Below are 18,997 nucleotides of genomic sequence, written 5' to 3' on the forward strand. Positions count from 1 at the left end.
AGAAGCATTTTGACTACACTCTCAGGCACATGGTGTGATTGTTGGGGTGTCCCGTGCAGGGGCAGGACTCGACGATCCTTGTGGGTGCCTTCCAAATCGGGATGTTATGGTAGCAAACCACAACCTGTGCGAGGACGGGACAGGTAAACGCTGGCAGCAACTCCCGCGAAAAGACACAGCCAGGACGCCACTCCTCCAGCGAGCTCTCCCGCCTTTTGCGGGAGCGAAACAAAAGCGACAAAAGCCGGAAAAAAAACCCCCAACCAAACCACAAAGCACCCAACCCCCTCAGCCAAGCGCGGCCCCCCCAGCTCCCCGTCCCTCGGGCGCGAACTGCCCCTGACGCGCCTCTCGTCACTCGGCCCTGCCCCGGCGGGACGGCCCCGCCCCGGCTCAGGCGCCGCCGCCGCCCGGTGTCCGCGGGCGGCATGAGGAGAGCCCGGGGGCGGCTGCCGGGGCCGCCATGTCGCTGCTGTGCGTGCGAGGTGAGCGGGGCGGCGGCGGCGGGGTGGGATGGGATGGGATGGGATGGGGGCGTGGGGGGTGTCACGCCCGGGCAGGGTTTGGCTTTGTCCTGGGTGAAGTGGATTTGTGCCTCCCGAGAGCCGGGGACGGGGCGTGCCGGTGCCTCCCGGCGGAGCCGCGGGGCGGCCTCGGCCCGCAGCCGCCACCTGCGCTCCCGCGGGGCGGGAGGTGCCCGCACGGCCGGGGGGCAGGTGCGGTGTCCGGGAGCGGCGATCCCGGGCGGCGGGAGCCGGAGCCCCGGGAGCCGGGAGGAGCCAGGAGGAGCCGGGTTTGACTTTGGGAGTTGGCTCGGACACGAGTTGAGTCGCTGCCGCCCAGTGAACCGCGCTGTCGGGAAGCAGGGCTGCTGTCACTCCGTATACTCGCCTTGTACCGTGCATTGTTACTTCAGGCGCATCCCTTATGTCCTTTTCATCCTGCCACCAAACCTCGTCCCCTGGCTGAACAGGTTACGGGCACTTTCTCTGCACGGTGGGTTACAGTGATAGCGGCTTGCTCGCCATCTCCGGTTTTCCGTCTCTTGCTCCCCTTGTGCCAGAAAATAAATAAATAATAAAAAATCCCCGGGGAAAACCATCTGCCACAGGGCTCACGCTACTGGGATGTGTCTCCCTGCACTGAAAGCCGTGGTCACAGGGCGTCCTCGAGCGCCAGCCGTGCCCTGCGGCTTAAAAGTGTAGTTTTAATGTTCTCAGCTCCTTTGCCAGGTATGATAAAAAAACTGGCACTGGTGTGCTGCTGATAGTTCAGCTCTTCTTCCACACACACGTGTTGATTTGATAGCAGCTCCTTTATCCAGCTGCTTGTCACCTTTTTGAATCAAAATCCGTGTGTCAGTGATGGTGTTAATAAGATGCCAGCTGAGCATCTTGAGATGTGTTGTTTTGGGGAGAGCGCTGTTCTTGGAGAGTGTTACTGAATAAAGTTTTAGCCCTCTTATTAAACATACATTGTGTTTAAGGACTTAGGAGAGGTGCACAAGTGTGAAGTTTATCTTTAAAATGCTTTTCATGCACTTCTGTGTAAACTGTGAAACACAGACTTGTCTAGTCCATTTTGAAGGCTTTGCCAAAATCTCTTCATTGAAGCCGATTCTTAGTGGCCAAAGAATGCTTATATGTTACAGGTGTTTCTTTTTTCTTTTTGATGGTTTGTGGTCAAAATGTTTTCAAAGTGTCCTTTAAGGAAATGTGGTTTTGAACTTCCACTTGGAGCTGATTGTGTTAAAAATGTATTCGTACACCATTCACTAAGACTAGTGGTAGAACATGAGCTGGATGATTGAGTTGTTGAAAGTATCTTCCCTTTTCAGGCTGTTTATTCTTGGTCTCTAGAGTTTTCAGGACAAAAACATTTTGGCAGCCTGGAATGATGTGGTCTTGTGTTAGATTTATTCTTTGGTTGTGTGTAAATAGCTGAAGAAGAAGCTGGTCACTGTAATGGAGAATTACTGTGAAAATGGTATCTTTCATTTCCATCTGCTGTGTGAACACAGTAGACAACATCGGCATTAATTTACATAGATGATAATGAGCAACTTTATCATAAGCATGCAGAATGTAGTCACTTAACTAAACTTCAAGAAACATGTTTTCTGAAAGAGCCATGACTGAAAGGCTGAGCTGATGAGATCTCATAAGTAGGAACCATCAAACATGAAATGGAAGTATGTTGAGGTAGAGCACCCTGAAAAACAAAACAGATACCGGGAGCTAAGATAAAAAATACCTTCTGGGGCATGGAAAAGGCTCTATTAACTGGCACTTCCTAAAAAAAACCAAACCCCAAAAGTGGCATTTTCTTCATTTTTTTTGCCTTTTCACTGAAGTGAACTAATCTTGTTGAGACACCAGTGAGCTGTTATTAAGAAAGTTGAAAAAGCTGATTTTTTTTCCATTAAAAATGGTATACATATAAGACTGCATAGTAATGTGGTGTTGGATGGTGTAGACCTGAGATTCAAACAGAAGGAGAACAAAAAAACCCATGCAATAAATGTAGGCAGTTGGGACACTGTTAATAGCATCTGGATTGCAGTTTAACAGATAAAGGGAAATGTGGAAAAAGCCCTAAGTGTCAGCGTCATAAGAAGCCTGGCAGCCAGAAAGATAGTGTTTTAATTTATTGATTTATTTTCCACCCCCCTTGAATTACGCACATTAATAGTATTTTAATGAATGGCTAATCTAAAACAGTGCTCACCAAACATGTCTGAGTGCTGCCTTTGTTCCTGAGAGAGCAGCTAGCACACATGGCTTCTTGATCTCGTGTTTAGCGGTACATTTCTTTTACCTCTTCTTTCTGGGGAACAGTTTGTTGTTTTTTTTTTTTTTTTGTGTGTGTGTGTTTTTTGTTTAGCTTTGGTTTATTTGTTTTGATTTTTTAATTTGTTTTACTTGCTACTGTTTTGTTATGTGGTCGTTTTTCTCTTTGTTCCTTCGGTGTTTTGTTTTGTTGTGTTTTGGTTTGTTTTTTTTTTTTTCCAGAATCATTGAGCTATATCTGCCACAGAAGTAGGAAGTACCTGGCTGAAAATCTAAGGCCGGAGGAATTGTGAGCCTGCTGGTGTTCAGAGGACCTGTGTAGTGAGCCAGTGGTAATGGGCTGTTGTAGGAGCAAATTAAGGGATTCATTTGAATCAGTAAAATACACAGAGAGTGTAAGTGAAGTGAAGGAGAAAAGAAGTCCTGAATATTACATGATTGAGGCTTTTAGGAGACTTCTTTGTATTTTGATTCCACTGCTTAAGTGCAAAAGAGATTGCATACACTCCTGTTTAGAGCAGCTGTGTCTGGATTATGTCTGATAATCTCCTCTTGGCATAGTTTGCTTTATTAGTTTGCATTTAGTGTTGTATTTGCGAAAACAGCACATATTAAATAAAACCAGTCCCAGGGAAGCAGTCTAGTTTTCCACATCAGTCTTCCATTGTCAGCTTCCCTGGTCTTCTCTTGGGACTCTTGATCTTACCTCACATGTCAGCTAAATTAAATTTCTTCTTGTGATCTTTCCTGTCTTCTGACTTGGAGGTAGAAATAAGTGCTGTCTCAGCACAGCTTGCAAGGGTCATAGCAAAGGAAGACCCTGCTGGGGCTGGATCACCCGGTCACGGGCTCTATTTGCGTCATTGTCCTCACACGTCGGGCCCTTTCACTTGCTCACTTCTATTACATCTTGCTTTGTCCCCGGCTCTTGCTGTCTCAAGACACTGATGGTTCTCTTATGGTTTTTCTCCCCTCTGCTTTAAAGCAGCTTATGCTGTGTCTTCAGTGTTTTTGTATTCCCAACTGCTTGACGTACCTTATCCGCCTGATAATTATATTGCCAAGGATACTGGCGGTGGGGTTCTTCCCTCATCCCTGTGCACAGAACCTAGCTTAGTCCTGTGAGGGCATAGTGCTTTTGCGTAATGTCCTTTTATCTTGGGGACTGATCTGCAGTATCAGTGTGAGACTTGGCTGCCAGAGGTATGTGGGAGACTGATGTAGGTGAACTCTTCTGGCCTTGCACTCTAGAATTTTGAGTTGTTGACTGCTGTGTGAAATGACACTGTCTGGAGGTTAGGGATGTTATTGTTTTGCCTACTGTGTATCTTTTGGCTGCTCTGAATAGTTAGAAGAGCTTGTTATCTGGTGACATTTTTGTCAAAACAGCTGGAGTGTTGCAATACTATTCAGAGAACTTAACTGTGTGTCCCTGTATTGCCAGCAAAATGTGACTTCCAGTACCTGTGCACCAAACTGTACTCTGTTGACATCCAACTGAAAGAAGCAAAGAAGGAAAAGGGAAATGGATGTTAATGATAATAGAAATTAAAACATGTCTATACTGTGGAGTACTTAGAAACATCTGTATCTAGAAGCCCAGTAGTCAAGTGTCAGGACTTTTTGTGTACAGGATTTTTCCTCACCCTGATGCAATAGCTACAACTTACTTTGGTGTTCTCTGTAAGACTGAATGCAGTGCCTCCACCTTTCTCTCTCAAGGGTGAAGGTCTCTCTGGCTGGAGCTCCCTACATTGTGCACTCATAAATAGTACTCAGCAATCAGGTGATTGCATTGCTGTGTTGTGACAGTATTCTGAAATAGTTGGAACTAAATGAAGTGCATTAGAAATTTGGATAATAGGGGTAAGATAGAAGCGTTTTCTACTAAATGAGCATTTTTGTGTTGACAGTTAAGTTTCAGGTTTATAAAGCTATAATTGGTGGCTTAGTTGGAGAGAACTTTTAATATTTCAAGCTTTTTCTGTTGTTAAATAATAGTAATGTTTAAAACCTACAAACCACATTTGGCTTTTGGTTCACAGGAGATCATTCAATTTCCAGTTTCAAACCCTCTATCCTTCCGCTTTGGGCACTGTTACTGCAAAAGTTCCAACAAACAGGTGTGGAGTCTACTTTTTAGGTATTTAGGGACTATGAGCTACTTGAAACCTCCCTGTATTTCTCAGTGGGATGAAGGAAATGTACAGAGGTGCTTCCTGAATTTGAACAGTGTCGACTTCCTTCTTGATCCCGTGGTGTCCTGTGAGTTGGCTCCTTGAGTTTGGGATCTGCCAGGCCAAACTTAGTAAAGTTGTTACTACCATACTGTTTAAATACACAGTAAAGTGATTTAATCCAAATGCCGAAAGATCCTAATTTTAAACTGTAGCAGTCTGAGAGCTAGTTGCAGTTTACGCAATGGCATGTGCAAATTACACTGCTGCTTTAGATACAGGACCTAATTTCAAATATGTGACTTGAAGGCATGTGAAATGCCTATGTCTAATGGCAAATCATCCCCTTAGAAATTTCCTTTAAAATTTTTTCCTGCATATTTTTTTTCTGATGCCTCGTGATCAAATTTTATTCCATGTTCTGAAAAACATGTGAATCACTTGCTGAAAGCTGTTCCCAGTGCTCTTCCAAGAGAACTTAAATTGAAATGTTGTGCCTAATAACTCTGTTGCTTTTTTGTTCTGGTAATTCACTGTGTGGTCTTGCAAACAGAGAACTGCTGTGTAAGTCTGTAGGGTCTTCCCTTACTCTGCCTGTTTTGTAAATTAAAGCTTACAAGTTAGTCCCTGGCATTTCCTTGAGGTGGAAGTGTGTGAAAGCACCTTGCTGTTCTTGCTTCTTGTTAGATAGAAAGATTTCTGGAGTCTGTAGTTTGAAAGATTTCTCTTTAGCATTTGAATTTGCTTTTCTTTGTAGTCTTTATTTTCTGACCATACTTATAAAGTTTCTGTAGTGATGAATGTTGCATTTAATATTGATGTGTTGATCTTGTCGCTGTTAAATGGAGAACTAAAATGTACTTTACTTGTATTGTCAGCTTGTGCTTATCTGAGCATGCTTTAGCCATCTTTGCCAAGGGCTGTGCTGAAATAATGTTTTGCTTGTATGCTGTGACCTGTAAAATTTGGCAGATGCTTTCTGTGATACGGATTCCTATTCTATAGGTGTATCCTGGGTGTTTGGATCAGATCTCTTTGCGTTTAGCAGGATTTTAGATGCTTTTTATTTTTTTCTTCGGCCCTCTTTGTACCTGATTAGGCTGCTGTGCATAATGATGCTTTCATTATTTGCCTTTTGACTGGCTTGTATGTCCTGCTTGGTTTTGTGTAGATGGCAAATCCCCAATTGAGCAGGAGCGAAACATGGCAGGCACTTGGAGCGGGAAACCCCACTGACCATGACCAGTCTCTCAAGTGCCTGACCATTACTGTTTCACTGGATTCCTGCCATGCTATGTCATTTTACGCTACATTAATAAGTCATATATCTCAGAAAATTCCATGCATGTACAGCTTAGATAAGTCTGTCCAAACTGGTTCTGAATAGTGGGCATAATTTTTATTCAGAACGTTTACTCCTTAGACATTTCAGACATTTCTCTGGAGTGCTCAGTGGTCTATGTAGGTACCTGAGCTCCTACAAGTGTACTCTTGAGTGTCATCTTGGGTGTTGTGCTTTACTCCTCTTGGAGCCTCTTTTCTAATGTCTTCAGGTGCATTTAAAGCCAAAGTCACTGGGCTGCAGACTGCTTCACTGACATGTGAGTGGCAGTTTTCTAGAACTTCTGATTTTCATTACTTGCATATTGGATATTTAACATCATCTTCACTCAGTGATGGGCTGGAAAGTGCCTGATCTCACAGGTGCTTGCTTTTTCCTGAGAATGGGGCAAACGTTTGTTGGATGCCTAATGCTTTTTCACCATTAGCCGTGAAGTCAACTGATGGGATGGGAGGAAATACCCTTGCTGGTGTTTTTTCCCTTAAAATAATTAAGATTTTTTTGATATATCAAACTCTCATGCTTTTCCTTGCGTTTAACTTCCTACCTCTTGAGCCACACAACCTGTGTTGATACTGTTTATTTCTTGTGTATTTTACCATGGCATTATAGCTCTTTGGAGTGGAATGGAATTCAGCTTGAGGAGTAGTGGCTTTTTGGCCCCCTGGAAAACTCCTCATAAATGATTCCTGCATCTGGTTATGACAGTTTTGGTTTGAATTTATTCTTCTCAGTCTATTTTGTAATAACTACTCTCAATTTCACGAAGTTAACCCCCTCTGAAATGTCCCTTGTTTATTGTATAGAGATTGTCTTTGGACAGCCCATGTTGTATTTTATTTGATCACAGCTACCGCAGGTAACTTCTAACTAATTGTTTTGTAGAAGGAAATCGTAGTGGAGATCCAAAATAGGTGTTCTGCTGTTCAGCAGTTTTTGAGCTGGAACACTACTTACAAGTTTTGAAAGACTGAAGAAATATTGATAGTTATGTAAATGAACTTTCCAGCATTTTTCTGTTTAACTGTCTTTCTGTGAGTTATACTGTCTTCTGTGGTGAGTTCACAGATTTCAGTTAAATACATTATGGAATACACTATGTCCATCTATATGTGTAGTTCAGCTGTGAAGAAAGCTTCAAGTTTAATCCAGATTTAAAAAAAAGTTAAACTGAGAAACCTCTGGCTGATAGTTTTATGACAAGATGCAAGTGGGATTTACATCATGCATTGTAAAAAGCCAAGATACCCAATTCTTTCACCAGGCTTTCAAAATAGATTCCTTACTGTTCTTTTAGGTTATTTTCCCCATTATGAACTTTTGAATAATTGAGTAACTGCACTTCAAAATAACCAGTAACACACTCAGTACCTACAGATGTTATTGGCTTTTCCCTTCTTGTGTAGCATGAAGTGCAAGAGACCAGCTGTGGCTAGGGGATCAAGTTAGATCAGGTTAGAAGTCCTCAGCCGAGGAATTCTTTTGACTGATGTTGGTTGAACTTCATAAGCACCATGTTAATGGCATCGATTCATGTCCTGCTATTGTGGAAAGTGGCAAGGAATGGGAGCACAGTACTGGCAGGTACTCCCTCTCTCTGACTGCTAGGTGAGGGCATCTTAAAAATGAAAGGGAGTGCTGCCAGTTGTGACTCAGTTTATACCCTCTGGCATACTGCTCAAGTATATGTTCATCCTTTTGGCAGATGAGCTGAGGTGGGATTTGGGCAGAACTGTAAGGGAGTTGGATACCTGCATTCAACCTGTAAGCATATGCTCAGAGTTCTTCAGTTCATGGAAATCCTATGCTGAGAGAAAATTAAATTGAGGCATTGTTAGGTATGAATAAATGTCACCTGCATTGTTTGCAGGTGTAAAAGTCTTGTAAAAGTCTTAACATTGGTGGGCAGGGTGCATGGGATAGAAATTGTGATAAAGGGATTAAAACATTTTACTTTGTTCCCTTTTGGATTGCCTGTGTCTGGGGAGTTGGAGCATTTAGAAACATAAAGAAGGTATGGTTTTTGGACAGCCTTGTGCTGATCTCAGACTCCTAATACTCTTCCTTGCAGTTGAACAGCCTGTATAAATGGAAAGTGAATTGGACTGGGATGTCTTGTCTGATGAGGGATAAGAGAAGGTGTCTTGTTCAAGATAATCTCTAGCCTAAAACTGTTGGCAAGTTTTAAAAGAAGTTTGACTTCAAGCCTTGACAGTGTCCCTTTAAGGAATACTGGTTTTAACATTATTATTTAAAGCTCTTGTGACTTAACTCTCTTAATTCTTTACAACTAAATTCTCTGCTAAACAGACTCCAGCATTTCCACCATGGAGACCTAATTATCAGGTATAAAATAACTGCAGAATTACACTTCTGAGTATTGGCACACTCAATGTTTATTTTCTCTGCTCAGGCACTCAGTGTAAGAAACATCATAAACGAAATAATATGCTAAAGGACTTTTTGGGTCACCACTCTGTTCAGATGAAGTCTCCAACCTGTAACCAACCTGCTGTTGTCTTTGTTGGCATCTGCTGAGGGAAAGAGTTTGCGTCTGGAGCTAAGGATGGTGGCCCATTAAACCCTTCACTTTTTTAAGCTGTTATGGTAGCCCTGTGGTGCAGTTCCTGTGCCAGAGATGCAGGCATTTAATAGGGCACTATAACTATGAAGGGACTGCATCACCTGGAACCTTTTCTCTAGGGTGATGTAGGGCTGTTGTCCAAGGCCTGGGCAGTGAGGTGAGCACTGGTGCTGTGCACAGAGAGCAAAGCCCCAGACTCAGGCACTGGTTTGGAGCTGGTGTGCTGACAAAGCTGCCTTGTGCTTTTAAACGTTCATGAAACTTCCCCCATGCCATCTGTCTTGGCTTGCCAGAATTTTTGGAGTTGTCAAAGATCAATCTGATTTTTTTGTGCCGCTGGATACCTGATGGAGGCCTGGGGAACCGTGTGCTTTATTCTGCTCTGTACTGATAGTCGGCATCCTGGGTATCATAAGAAAGTTACTTACTGTAAACCTTTTTTTCATCAAATCCTTCATCAAATTTTTCTAAGACTGTTGAGCAAATGGAGTTCTTTGAGCTTGGGGTTTCTTTATTTTTTTTTTTAGTTGCTCTAAAGTACGTCTTAAGGATATTTCAAAACAGTTCTGTAAGTCAGGTAGTGATGGAAAGGCTAGGCACGAAGAAATTAAGCTATGTTGTAAACTGAAAATTTATGCTTAGCAAACATACCAGATTTCGGTGAATAAATATATATGTATGAATATGTAGATACTTAAATTTCTAAAGAGAAACCCTTTAGAGACATTTTGCTTTCCTAAGGACTTTTATGAACTTCAGAACAGGTTTTCAGGAAACATCCAGGGACTTGAGATTTTCAGTACCTGCTCTGATTCACATTTAGTTATCACGCACAACAACCACAGTCCTTTGCAAACAGAAGTCCCTGTGGAGTGTTAGGGCTGCAATTATACACTGGACAGCTGCAAACCCTTATTCTGGAAATCTTTAGTAACTGTTGCTTCCTATAGGGCCAGGAATACTGTACACTAGTTGACATGATGCCAAGGTAGTTTATCAACTTTGAATGAGGAAGAAATTAGACTGTTGACTAAACTATTACAGGCATTGTAGAAAATTGTCATTCCTTTTCTGTTCACCTTCCAAATTTCGTGAGTTATTCTTCATCGTAAGACTTAAGGCATGCAGGTGATGTACTTTAGAAGGTCATTTGGCCTCTGTGGAAGGAACCCTTCTTGTGGCTCCTCTTCGAGAGCCAGAGGGGCCGTAAATTACTAGAAAGCTGAGATTGCCTCTGGTTTTGGATTTGGGATTTCTAACCCTACCAAAATCATAATGCCATTTCCTAGATTAATAAAGTCTTGTTTTTAAACGAATTTCTCATTATTTTCTGGTTCAGACATCCCCCAAACTTGAACTCCTGATCTGAACCTAAACTTGTAGTGTGCAACTTGAATTTAGCATGCAAAATGGATATGGATTATTGGGGAGGGAAAAATGGACGTGAGACAGTAGCTTTATTTCAGTCTTTCCTACCTGGTATAGTTTGCTGCATGTGCAGAATTTTATTAGATTTTGACCTCTCAAATTAAGTAAGTGGAGTCTGTATATGCTCCATTTCAATAGGAGATTTTTTGAGGAGATTAACTGCTTATAAACTCCATAGTTATAAGGCCAGAATGGATTGCTGTAATCATCTAATATGACCCTCTGTAGGACATAGTATTTTTTAATATAACAACCTAGAGTCTTATAAAAAAGATCAGATTCTGAGCTAAAATTGATGAAGGGTTTTCTACAGTTCTCCACAGCTTTATGTTGATTATCATCATATGTGACAGATTTTTGTGTTTTATACTGAAGTGGTTTCCTAGCTTCAGCATTAGAACAGCAGAAGTTGTTGTGCCTTTCCTTAGGTTGGAGAAGTTGTTATGAAAGTTGTACTCCTAGCCCATCCAGTTCTTAAGGAGTGGAAAAAAATGGAGTTCGGTAACATCTGTTACTTGAGTAGAGGCCTGTGGATGTTGTATTATGACTAATCTGACTATATTGAGAAGTGTTTCCATATTTTTCAACAGTTAAAAAGAGATCAAGACATGCCATGACCTGTTGGATTGCAGTGTTAAATCAGTATATTGTTGCACTTTTGCTAGGTGGGAGGAGTGACGTTTGACAGAGCTCGACCTACAGAACTTTTACTTCTGTTGTAAACTTGAGCTTGAAGTTACCATTCTGGGTAGATCTGATACTTAAGTCAAAGATGTAGAAATTAGTTCAGGATTTATTGGAGGAGAGCAGCACGTGACAGAAGTTTGAATATATATGAGTTAACCCTGTGCACACTTGCTGGGGGCCTGCACTGTAGAATTTTTTTTTTTCTCAAAGAATGGAGCTGGAGCTGGTGTTGGAGATGAAGTAGGGATTAAATGATCTTGAAATGACATGTGCTACAGTTACAGAAAGCAAACAATGACAAACATTTAAATTAGTAGTGTTGAGTTTGTTTCCAAAGGGATGCAAAGACATCAGTGTTGTAAAGCAAAGTGGGGAGCTTTGACTGAAGTGGTGGGAAGGGGGCTGTTAGTGAAGGACTCAGAACTAGCCCCCATAAGATTAGCTGGGGTTATGAGTGGAACAGAAATTTTGGAGGGGATGTCCTGCTGTGGAAAGAGAGGAATAGAGGTGACTGGGAAAATTCCACTGGGCTTTGGTGATGCGGAATTGTAAAGCAGCATTAGTGTGGATAAAAGAGAACCAGCTGGGCCGAAATTGCTTTGGGAGGAGCTGATAAGAGATTTTACCGTGATAGCACAAGAGATCTACTGCACGTAGTCCAGGGTTTAAATATGGGTAAAAATCCCGTAGCATGGTTAGAGAGAACCATTTCTGGGTATTGTCACTGTGAAAGATTGACTCCCCACACCAGAGAGTGGATGCTGTTGGTGATGGCTAGGTGTAGAGAGCTATGTTATCTGGCAGTTTCACCATCAGTGACTGAAGTCATAAAATTGATGGAGTGAACTGTAAACGTGACTTTGAGAGGCACAGAAGATGCTTCAGGGAAGCTGGACATAGAATTGAACTTGGTTTGAGTGATCACAACTGAAACTGTTAAGGTAAACAGATAAACATGTAGATTAGCAACTGTCAGGCTTCCAGAGAAACTGAAGAAGCCTTTTGTTGAAGCAAGGAGCTTGGATACGGAGGAGGGCATGCAATTCAGTGAAGCTACAGGGGTAAATATTAGCATCTCAAATAACAGAAAAGGCTCCACCTAGGAAATGACCCCAGAGCTGATGATTCATCTGATCATTGCATCAGGATATGGTGAGCAAACACAGAACCTGTGAGAGGTGTGGGCAAAAAATCAGTTTCTAAAGGAAGGTGTATATTGAGGATCAGGAAGTCCAGGGCTAAGGCAGGGGCTTCCACCTCAGCAGACAAGGTGACATCTTGCAAAGGGTAATAAAACAGATAACAGAATGTGCTTTGGCCATAGGAAAAGGAGAAACAGCCAGCTTCCAGAGAGGAAGGAATGAGACTTCTGTGTGTAGGGAGAGGGAGTTGAGTAAGGATGAGCTGGGTATGGTCCCTGGACTGCAGGACTTGTTTCTTATGAGGTTGAAATTGAAAATGATGCACAGATATATGGGGTGGGAGCAAAACTTCTAATACTCTGAATTTGAGTCTGGTATTCTGTATCCCAGAGTGCTTGAATATGCAAGACTTGAAATCTGTGCTCTGTTAGCAGAAGTTTGTAAGCAAGCAGTCACCTAAAACCACAAGTGGCATCACCTAACTGGAGGGCAAGAAAGGTGGTTTCTGTGGATTGGCAGGAAGATAAGGAGAGGAGTGATAGACGTGGGTAAGTATGGATCTTGACTTCTAAAGCGGGCAGGACTGTGACAATATGCAAGGTTTAAAATACACTTTTAAGAGAGAATGATAAAAATTTTACGGACAGATGAAGGCAGTGTGGAAGGTCACTGGGTATAAAATGTGGCGTGCGTTCGTGAGAGGAAGGTTGTGCTGGGATAGTCTCTTGTTTCTAGATGAAAGCATGCATCTATTCAAACTTCTGCAGTATCTCACATATCCTGTAACAGACTTTTTTTTTTTTAAAGAAAATTTGAATTGGCAAAATATATAAAAAGTTTATAAGGAGCTGGCTGTAGCAGAAGCTAGGAATGTGGCAAAGACTAGTGGGGGAAGCAGATAGATGTCTCCCACTTGTGTCATGGCAAGGAAAAAATAGCAATGTGTGTGTCAAAGCTGTTTTTAAGATAAGTCCTAATGGCATAGTAAATTTGGAAGCAGGTAAGTATAATGCATGAAGGACTCAGTGACTCCTGAGGAGAGTGATAATGAAAATGAGTTGATGTTATGTAGGAGAGCTGTACACTTACAGGCAAATGACAAGCATTGCTGAAAAATGTGAATCTTGGTGAAAGGAGATGTGTTGGGGAGTCCTTGTGACTCTGCGCAGTGGTGCTGATAAACAGAAGCTGATGGGATCTGTCACTTGTGTCCATAAAAAACACCAGGAAATTAAACACGGGGTGAAGAAAAACATTGAGGTGGAGAATTGTGTTGACATTAGATATAGAAGGTATAAGTGTGCCATTAATTAAAGTGTAGGCTGGAAGGTGGGAATGGTTTTTAATGGTTTAAGTGGTAAAGGTGTTGGGAAAACCAACATTACAGTTGGTGGTCCCAAAGGGCCCTTCCAGTCTTACTATCCTCACAGAACTAACTTCATTGTGATGTAAACTACTGTTCTTATACAAATTGCTATAGACAATTTGTATATTAAGGTAAAATTTTGAGGTAGCATCTTGCCTAGTTACAAATGTTAATAATAAAAAAATAAAAAAACCCCTTCAAGCGAGGGAACATGCTCATACTCAATTGTTACCTAGGGCTGTTTATTTTAGTTAATGATTTTGATTCTTACTGCGTTTAGCCTGATGGAATTTCGCTTTATTTTTTGTTAAGGCCCAAATGCCAGAAAACAACATGGCTTTTGGAAGACCAGTCTTGGGCACAATCCTTGTCATTAGTAAGACCTGCTCGTGGTTCGGTTCTTTGTGTACATGCTGTGTTGAAACAAAAGTGTTGGCAGGTGAATGCTAATTGTTTGTGAGGCACAGCTCTCTCATCTAACTGTCCTATTTCTACAATTTGATGGTGTCCTCCAAGAACCAGTGTTGTCTGAGCAGTTTGTGAATGCTAAAAGTAAAGCCAGACTGCCAAAGAATTGATTTGCCAGCAGCGTTCTCTTAAATGTCCTGTTCCTGCCTGGGAATCTCATGGAGTTACACCATAGCTCATATCCTGATCAGTTCTTTTACTCTTTCCTAATTCTTGCAGTCAAGCTTATTTCTGTCTCCTACATATTAGTCTTTTCTCTGGTTTGTGAAGCCAGACCAGGAAATATTTAAACAACATAATATTATGTTACTGAAATATTACTAATATATTATTAACATTTTAATAGTATTTTAATGAAAACATTTTTTGAAGTAGACCAATCGCTCTTCATTTGGTGTGGAAAACACAGGTGCTGGAAGCTGATCATTTGCTGTAGTATGATGAGATGTTTTTGCTAAAAAAAAAAAAGGAAGAAAACAGAAAAAAAAAGTTACTGAATCCACCTCAAATGTGCTGTTGCTTTGTTCTTTAGCTTCTCTTTTAGTGAATATGCTAGACTTCTGGAGTCGAACAGTGGTATTTGTTAGTATCCTATTTTAACTCAGTGTCTTTCAGGACAAACTTGTGCTCCGTCCTGCTTGATAATTAGCCATGTTCCAGTTGGCTGATTGCTTGCAATTCTGTAACTTAAATCGAAACTACCAGAAAACAGACCAAGGCTGTGACTAGGTGGCAATCACTTCTAGTGTGGTTAGTCAGCAACTCCTTTTTTCCAGGGTGCATCTTGTTTACACTAAATCTGAACAGGGAGTGTAGAAATCTGAGTCATGAGGCTGTACAGGTGACTTGAGTGCTTTTGTTGACAGGAGAGAAGCACACACCAGCCAAAGGACAAACACACAAGTGGTTTTATTCTGTCATTTCTGCTCTGTCTTCTTTGGTACCAGAGTAGTTGTGTCTTCAAGCAGCTGTTACCTGGCTGTGACCAGGCTGTGTGATTTGACCTAGTAACTCTGGCAAGATTCTAGTAATTTAAGTGGCCTTTACCTGTATGTACAGTGTCTGAGCAGCAGCTGCATATGCTCTGTGTCTTTTCAGAAATGATTCTGTAAAGAGGTTTATCTTATTTTCAAAATAAATAAATAAATAAATAAATAACCCCCCCCCACAAACCCCAAGAAGCCATTCTGTCCATTCATCTGGTTTCTGAATTAATTTTAAGGGGTTTTGTTGTGTGTGTGTTTTTTAATTATTTTTATCTTTGCTCTGTGGCCTTCCCCCCCCCCCCCCAAACCTTTTATTATAAACTAGTTGAACTGTTGTTGTTTTGTCATCAGAGTCAGTTTACCAATTCAGGCTGGCTCCTAGCAGACTTAATACATTATCAGTCTGTCTCTTTTCCTGCCTTCTGGTGCAATTATATGTCTTTCATTATGCATATTTCCTTAGTCTTTGGCAGCTGGATGCATATATGAGTTGAAGTCTGTTTTGTGTAAAATTAAGTGGGATGGTTTTGTTCTCTTATTCAGTTAAGGCATTTTCACTAACTTAAAATAATGTATTTCCGAACCTTAAAGAATTTGAAAAAAAGGACAATTACACCACTGAAAATTGGAAGCCTCCTTTACTGCTCTATCCAGTAGTATTTATCTTATACATCTGAAAATTCTGAAAGGCTCGATAGAGGTTTTTTTTTCCCTGACATGGCACAGATTCAGGAGTAGGGATGCTGTCTTTTCCAATCATAAAACAGTTGAAAGTTCAGGAGAAATCTGTAACCCCTAGAAACGCCTTAAAGCGAAGTGACCGAAGCATGATCTAACAGAATACATCTTCTGAGAGAGTCACACACTCAGTAACTCACTCCAGTATGTTGCACCCAAACTGCTTTTTCTACTAATAATATTAAGTCTGCAGCAGAATATTGGAGAGGCGTGGCAGCTTGGATTACTGTTTAGTTCACCTCTTGGTTGGGGAACCAGGTCGCCTGACAGAGCTGTCTGTGTTGCCAGCGTCAGGAGGATTAACCTCTCATAATCTCTGTGATTTGAATAGGAGATTTTGTTCCTGTCCTCACTGCTCAGTTCAAAGCAGCTGCCTGGCAGAAACTTCAGTGGATCTGCAGCAGCCTGTCTGTACTGGTCAGACAAAATAAGGAAAAAATAGATGTTAGAGAATTTCTCCTAACTGTGCTTTTTAGCAACTTAAGTGTTTGTGTGGTAAGTGTGTGTATAGGTGCGGCTAGCTGTTCCATGGAATTGGGGAAGCTGGCCACATCCTCAGTTTTCTTTTTGTTTACAAGGTGTTCTGTTACACAAATAGTGTCAAATCCATTTCTCCATCACCACACTCTGCTTCCCCAGCCCCTTGGAAAGCAAACTTTGGACAAAATCATAGTCTCTTGGTTTGTAAGCACAGCATAAGAGAACTTCAGTGTTGTGTTTATTTTCCCAGTTCTCAAGAAAAATGTAACCGATCCAGACCAATCAGTTGGAGGTGATGCTCACCTACCTGCCCTAGGTCAGCCAAAGCTAGGAGGGATTATTCAGTCAGCTAAGGTGTGAGTATCTGCCCTTGAGGAGTGGTGGTGTTAGTAATAAGGGATTTAGCTCTCTGCTTATAGCCCCACAAAATTTGAAGGATTTTCTTTCGTGTATTGTGGTCGTGGAAAGGCTGTTCATTTTAGTTTTGAAAAAAGCCACCAGACTGTACTTGCTGTGCTGGACAGGTAGCAAAGCATCTTGCCTCTCTTTGATAGTCCCTTTCCTTTCAATGCAGAGTGATACGGGTTTGCTTGTGTTGTCTGCACTACTTTAAAACGTCCGATACTGCTGTCAAGTGACAGCAAACATGTATAGCAAAGAGGCTAAACTGTCAAGTGAGGTGTCTGAAGCATGCATTCACCCTTGCTGTTGAAGAAATACCAACATGGAATTCAACTGAAATTGCCTGTTGGCACCATTCGGTCTTGATTATATTGGGAACGGAGGGGATTTGGTTGTAGAACAGACTGTAGAAACTCTGCTTTTGAAAATGTCACCTCTGGGTCCTAAGCCTGGAGGCATGTTAATTTATAGGGTAGGTGCTGCTGTATCATCATGCCATGGTCTTTCCTAGGAATTGTCTGGGTGTTTGTATGGGCAATATATGAGCTAAATGGGCTTGTTCTGCAGCCCTTCCTATCATTATATGGTTTCTCATAGTGCAAGCTGGAAGCGTGCAAAGAGCCCTTTGGTCTGTGGGACAGAAGACATCTGGTTTGGGACCCAAGTGTGGGATCAGAGGTGTCAGAGAGGTTCTTTGGGAATTCCAGCACTGAGTTTGAGCAGTGGGACTGTCAGACTTATGAAAACAAGTGATGTTTGGGGAACAGTGAATTGCAAATGTTGACTGGCTTTGTCATTGTGCTGGGAGAGGCAGTAACCACAAGGCAGATATCTGTGAGGTGATAAAAAGGGGTCTCTGTAGCATATTGCTTGTGAATGTTCTTGTGTGACTTGTTTGCAGTTCTCAGTGGAGAAATAGGACAGCAGAACTGACATTTTAGAGCCTTTCCTTGGTGAAGAAAGCCATTTGAAGATAGTTTGAGTGCTCCACTGGCTATGTGTCAGAGCCTGGGCATTTGGTTTTGAGTAGCAAATGGATGTTGAGATGACAGCTGGGAGTGAGGTTAAATTTCAGGTGGATGATAACATGCCTGTGGGAAGGTTATGAAGGAGCAAAACACAATTCTAAATACGCATCTGAGTATGGTGGCTCTTGCCTTGCTAGAATTAACTTTTCAGTTGATTGAGCACTGAGATTGTGATTATTGTCAGATAAGTTGAAAAGGTTGAGAAATGCTCTCTCCCTCTGGAGAGCAGCACACAAGCAGGAGGCACCTTGTACTCCAGCACAGGCTGTGGGGCTCTTGAGAGCTGGACCAAATGCTTTCTGCACAGCCTTTTAAGGACAATGATGAGATGCATTTCTAGGGGAAAGATTTTTGTCTGGGCACTGGGAGGCTATCTTTCCAGCAAGTCCCAAAGTGGGCAGAAGACGGCTTATGATTTTCAGCTTGTTTTAATGACCTGAAAGACAACTTGAACTCAGTGGGTTGGTCTTTTTTTTGTGTTGGCTGGAGAAGTGTCCTGCCTGTCATCTGAACTGGGGGACCATGCAGGTAGGAGACGGGGGATAGGGAGACTCTTGCCTGGAAGAGCATCTGCAGTGATGGGAATTTCTAGAAGTGTCCTGGTGTTGGGTATTCCAGCATGATGTGTTCCACTCCCCAGACTGTTGCCTCCATCTCTCTCCTCAGTGTTTCACCATACAAGCTGCTTGGCAAGTAGAAGCTTCTGCACTTTTTCTCCTTCCAAGTGTGTTTCATGTAAAAACTGGAAAATATTTAATGGGCTGTTGGCACTCTGGAATTGCTGGCAGTGCTAATTTGTTTCAGGAGGCTGTAAAGTTCAAGACTTGCATGTTCCTACTTTCTTTATTGCTTCCCAGGATCTGATTCCAGCTTTCTTGGCTGCATGGTTCATGAATACACTTCCCCCCTCAGCCAGAAGAAACAATATTGTCAAGCTTATTTCAGCTGTTCTTTATCTGAAATCAATTGAATGCTTCCTACTACCTTTCAGGAAGCTTTTTCTGGGATCAGCTGTAAGTAAACTTTTTGCAGCTTCCTTACTGCAAAACAGAAGTTTCAGTAAGTGCTAATGCTTAATGTAACAATGATTTGATCTGTGGTTTACAAAATAGCTTATCAATGTTTTAAGCATTTTATTGGTAAGATCTCCTGAGGCTTTTTTGGATAAAATGATCTGCATGTTTTAAAATGCTGGATTCCTTTTGCAGTGCTGAGTGGTCATGGTGTATTGATTATGTTTTGCCAGTATAGATCCTGTTCTGTGCTAGATTTTTAGTAAAATCAACGTATCTGCTTACAAGTTCAGAGATGAGGGGAGTTCTGGGTTTTGGGACCTGTCGTTTTGTGAGTCTCCTCCCTCCTTTCCTCTCAGTGAACCCT

General features: G+C 41.9%; 1 protein-coding gene across 1 annotated transcript in view; it reads left to right on the forward strand.

The window, feature by feature from the left end:
• Positions 1–385: 385 nt before the first annotated feature.
• The window catches only part of LOC113988510 (protein unc-13 homolog B-like), a gene marked incomplete at its 3' end in the record, with an annotated part of 121,171 nt that continues 102,559 nt past the window's right edge, over positions 386–18,997 (forward strand). The window contains exon 1 of the mRNA XM_039384254.1: positions 386–485. Coding sequence (XP_039240188.1) covers positions 464–485 — 22 coding nt within the window. The remainder of the gene's footprint in view (positions 486–18,997) is intronic.

The sequence above is a fragment of the Pipra filicauda genome, unplaced genomic scaffold (assembly GCF_003945595.2).
Source record: "Pipra filicauda isolate LSUMZ 115617 unplaced genomic scaffold, ASM394559v2 scaffold343_size770392_pilon, whole genome shotgun sequence".
Classification (NCBI taxonomy): domain Eukaryota; kingdom Metazoa; phylum Chordata; class Aves; order Passeriformes; family Pipridae; genus Pipra; species Pipra filicauda.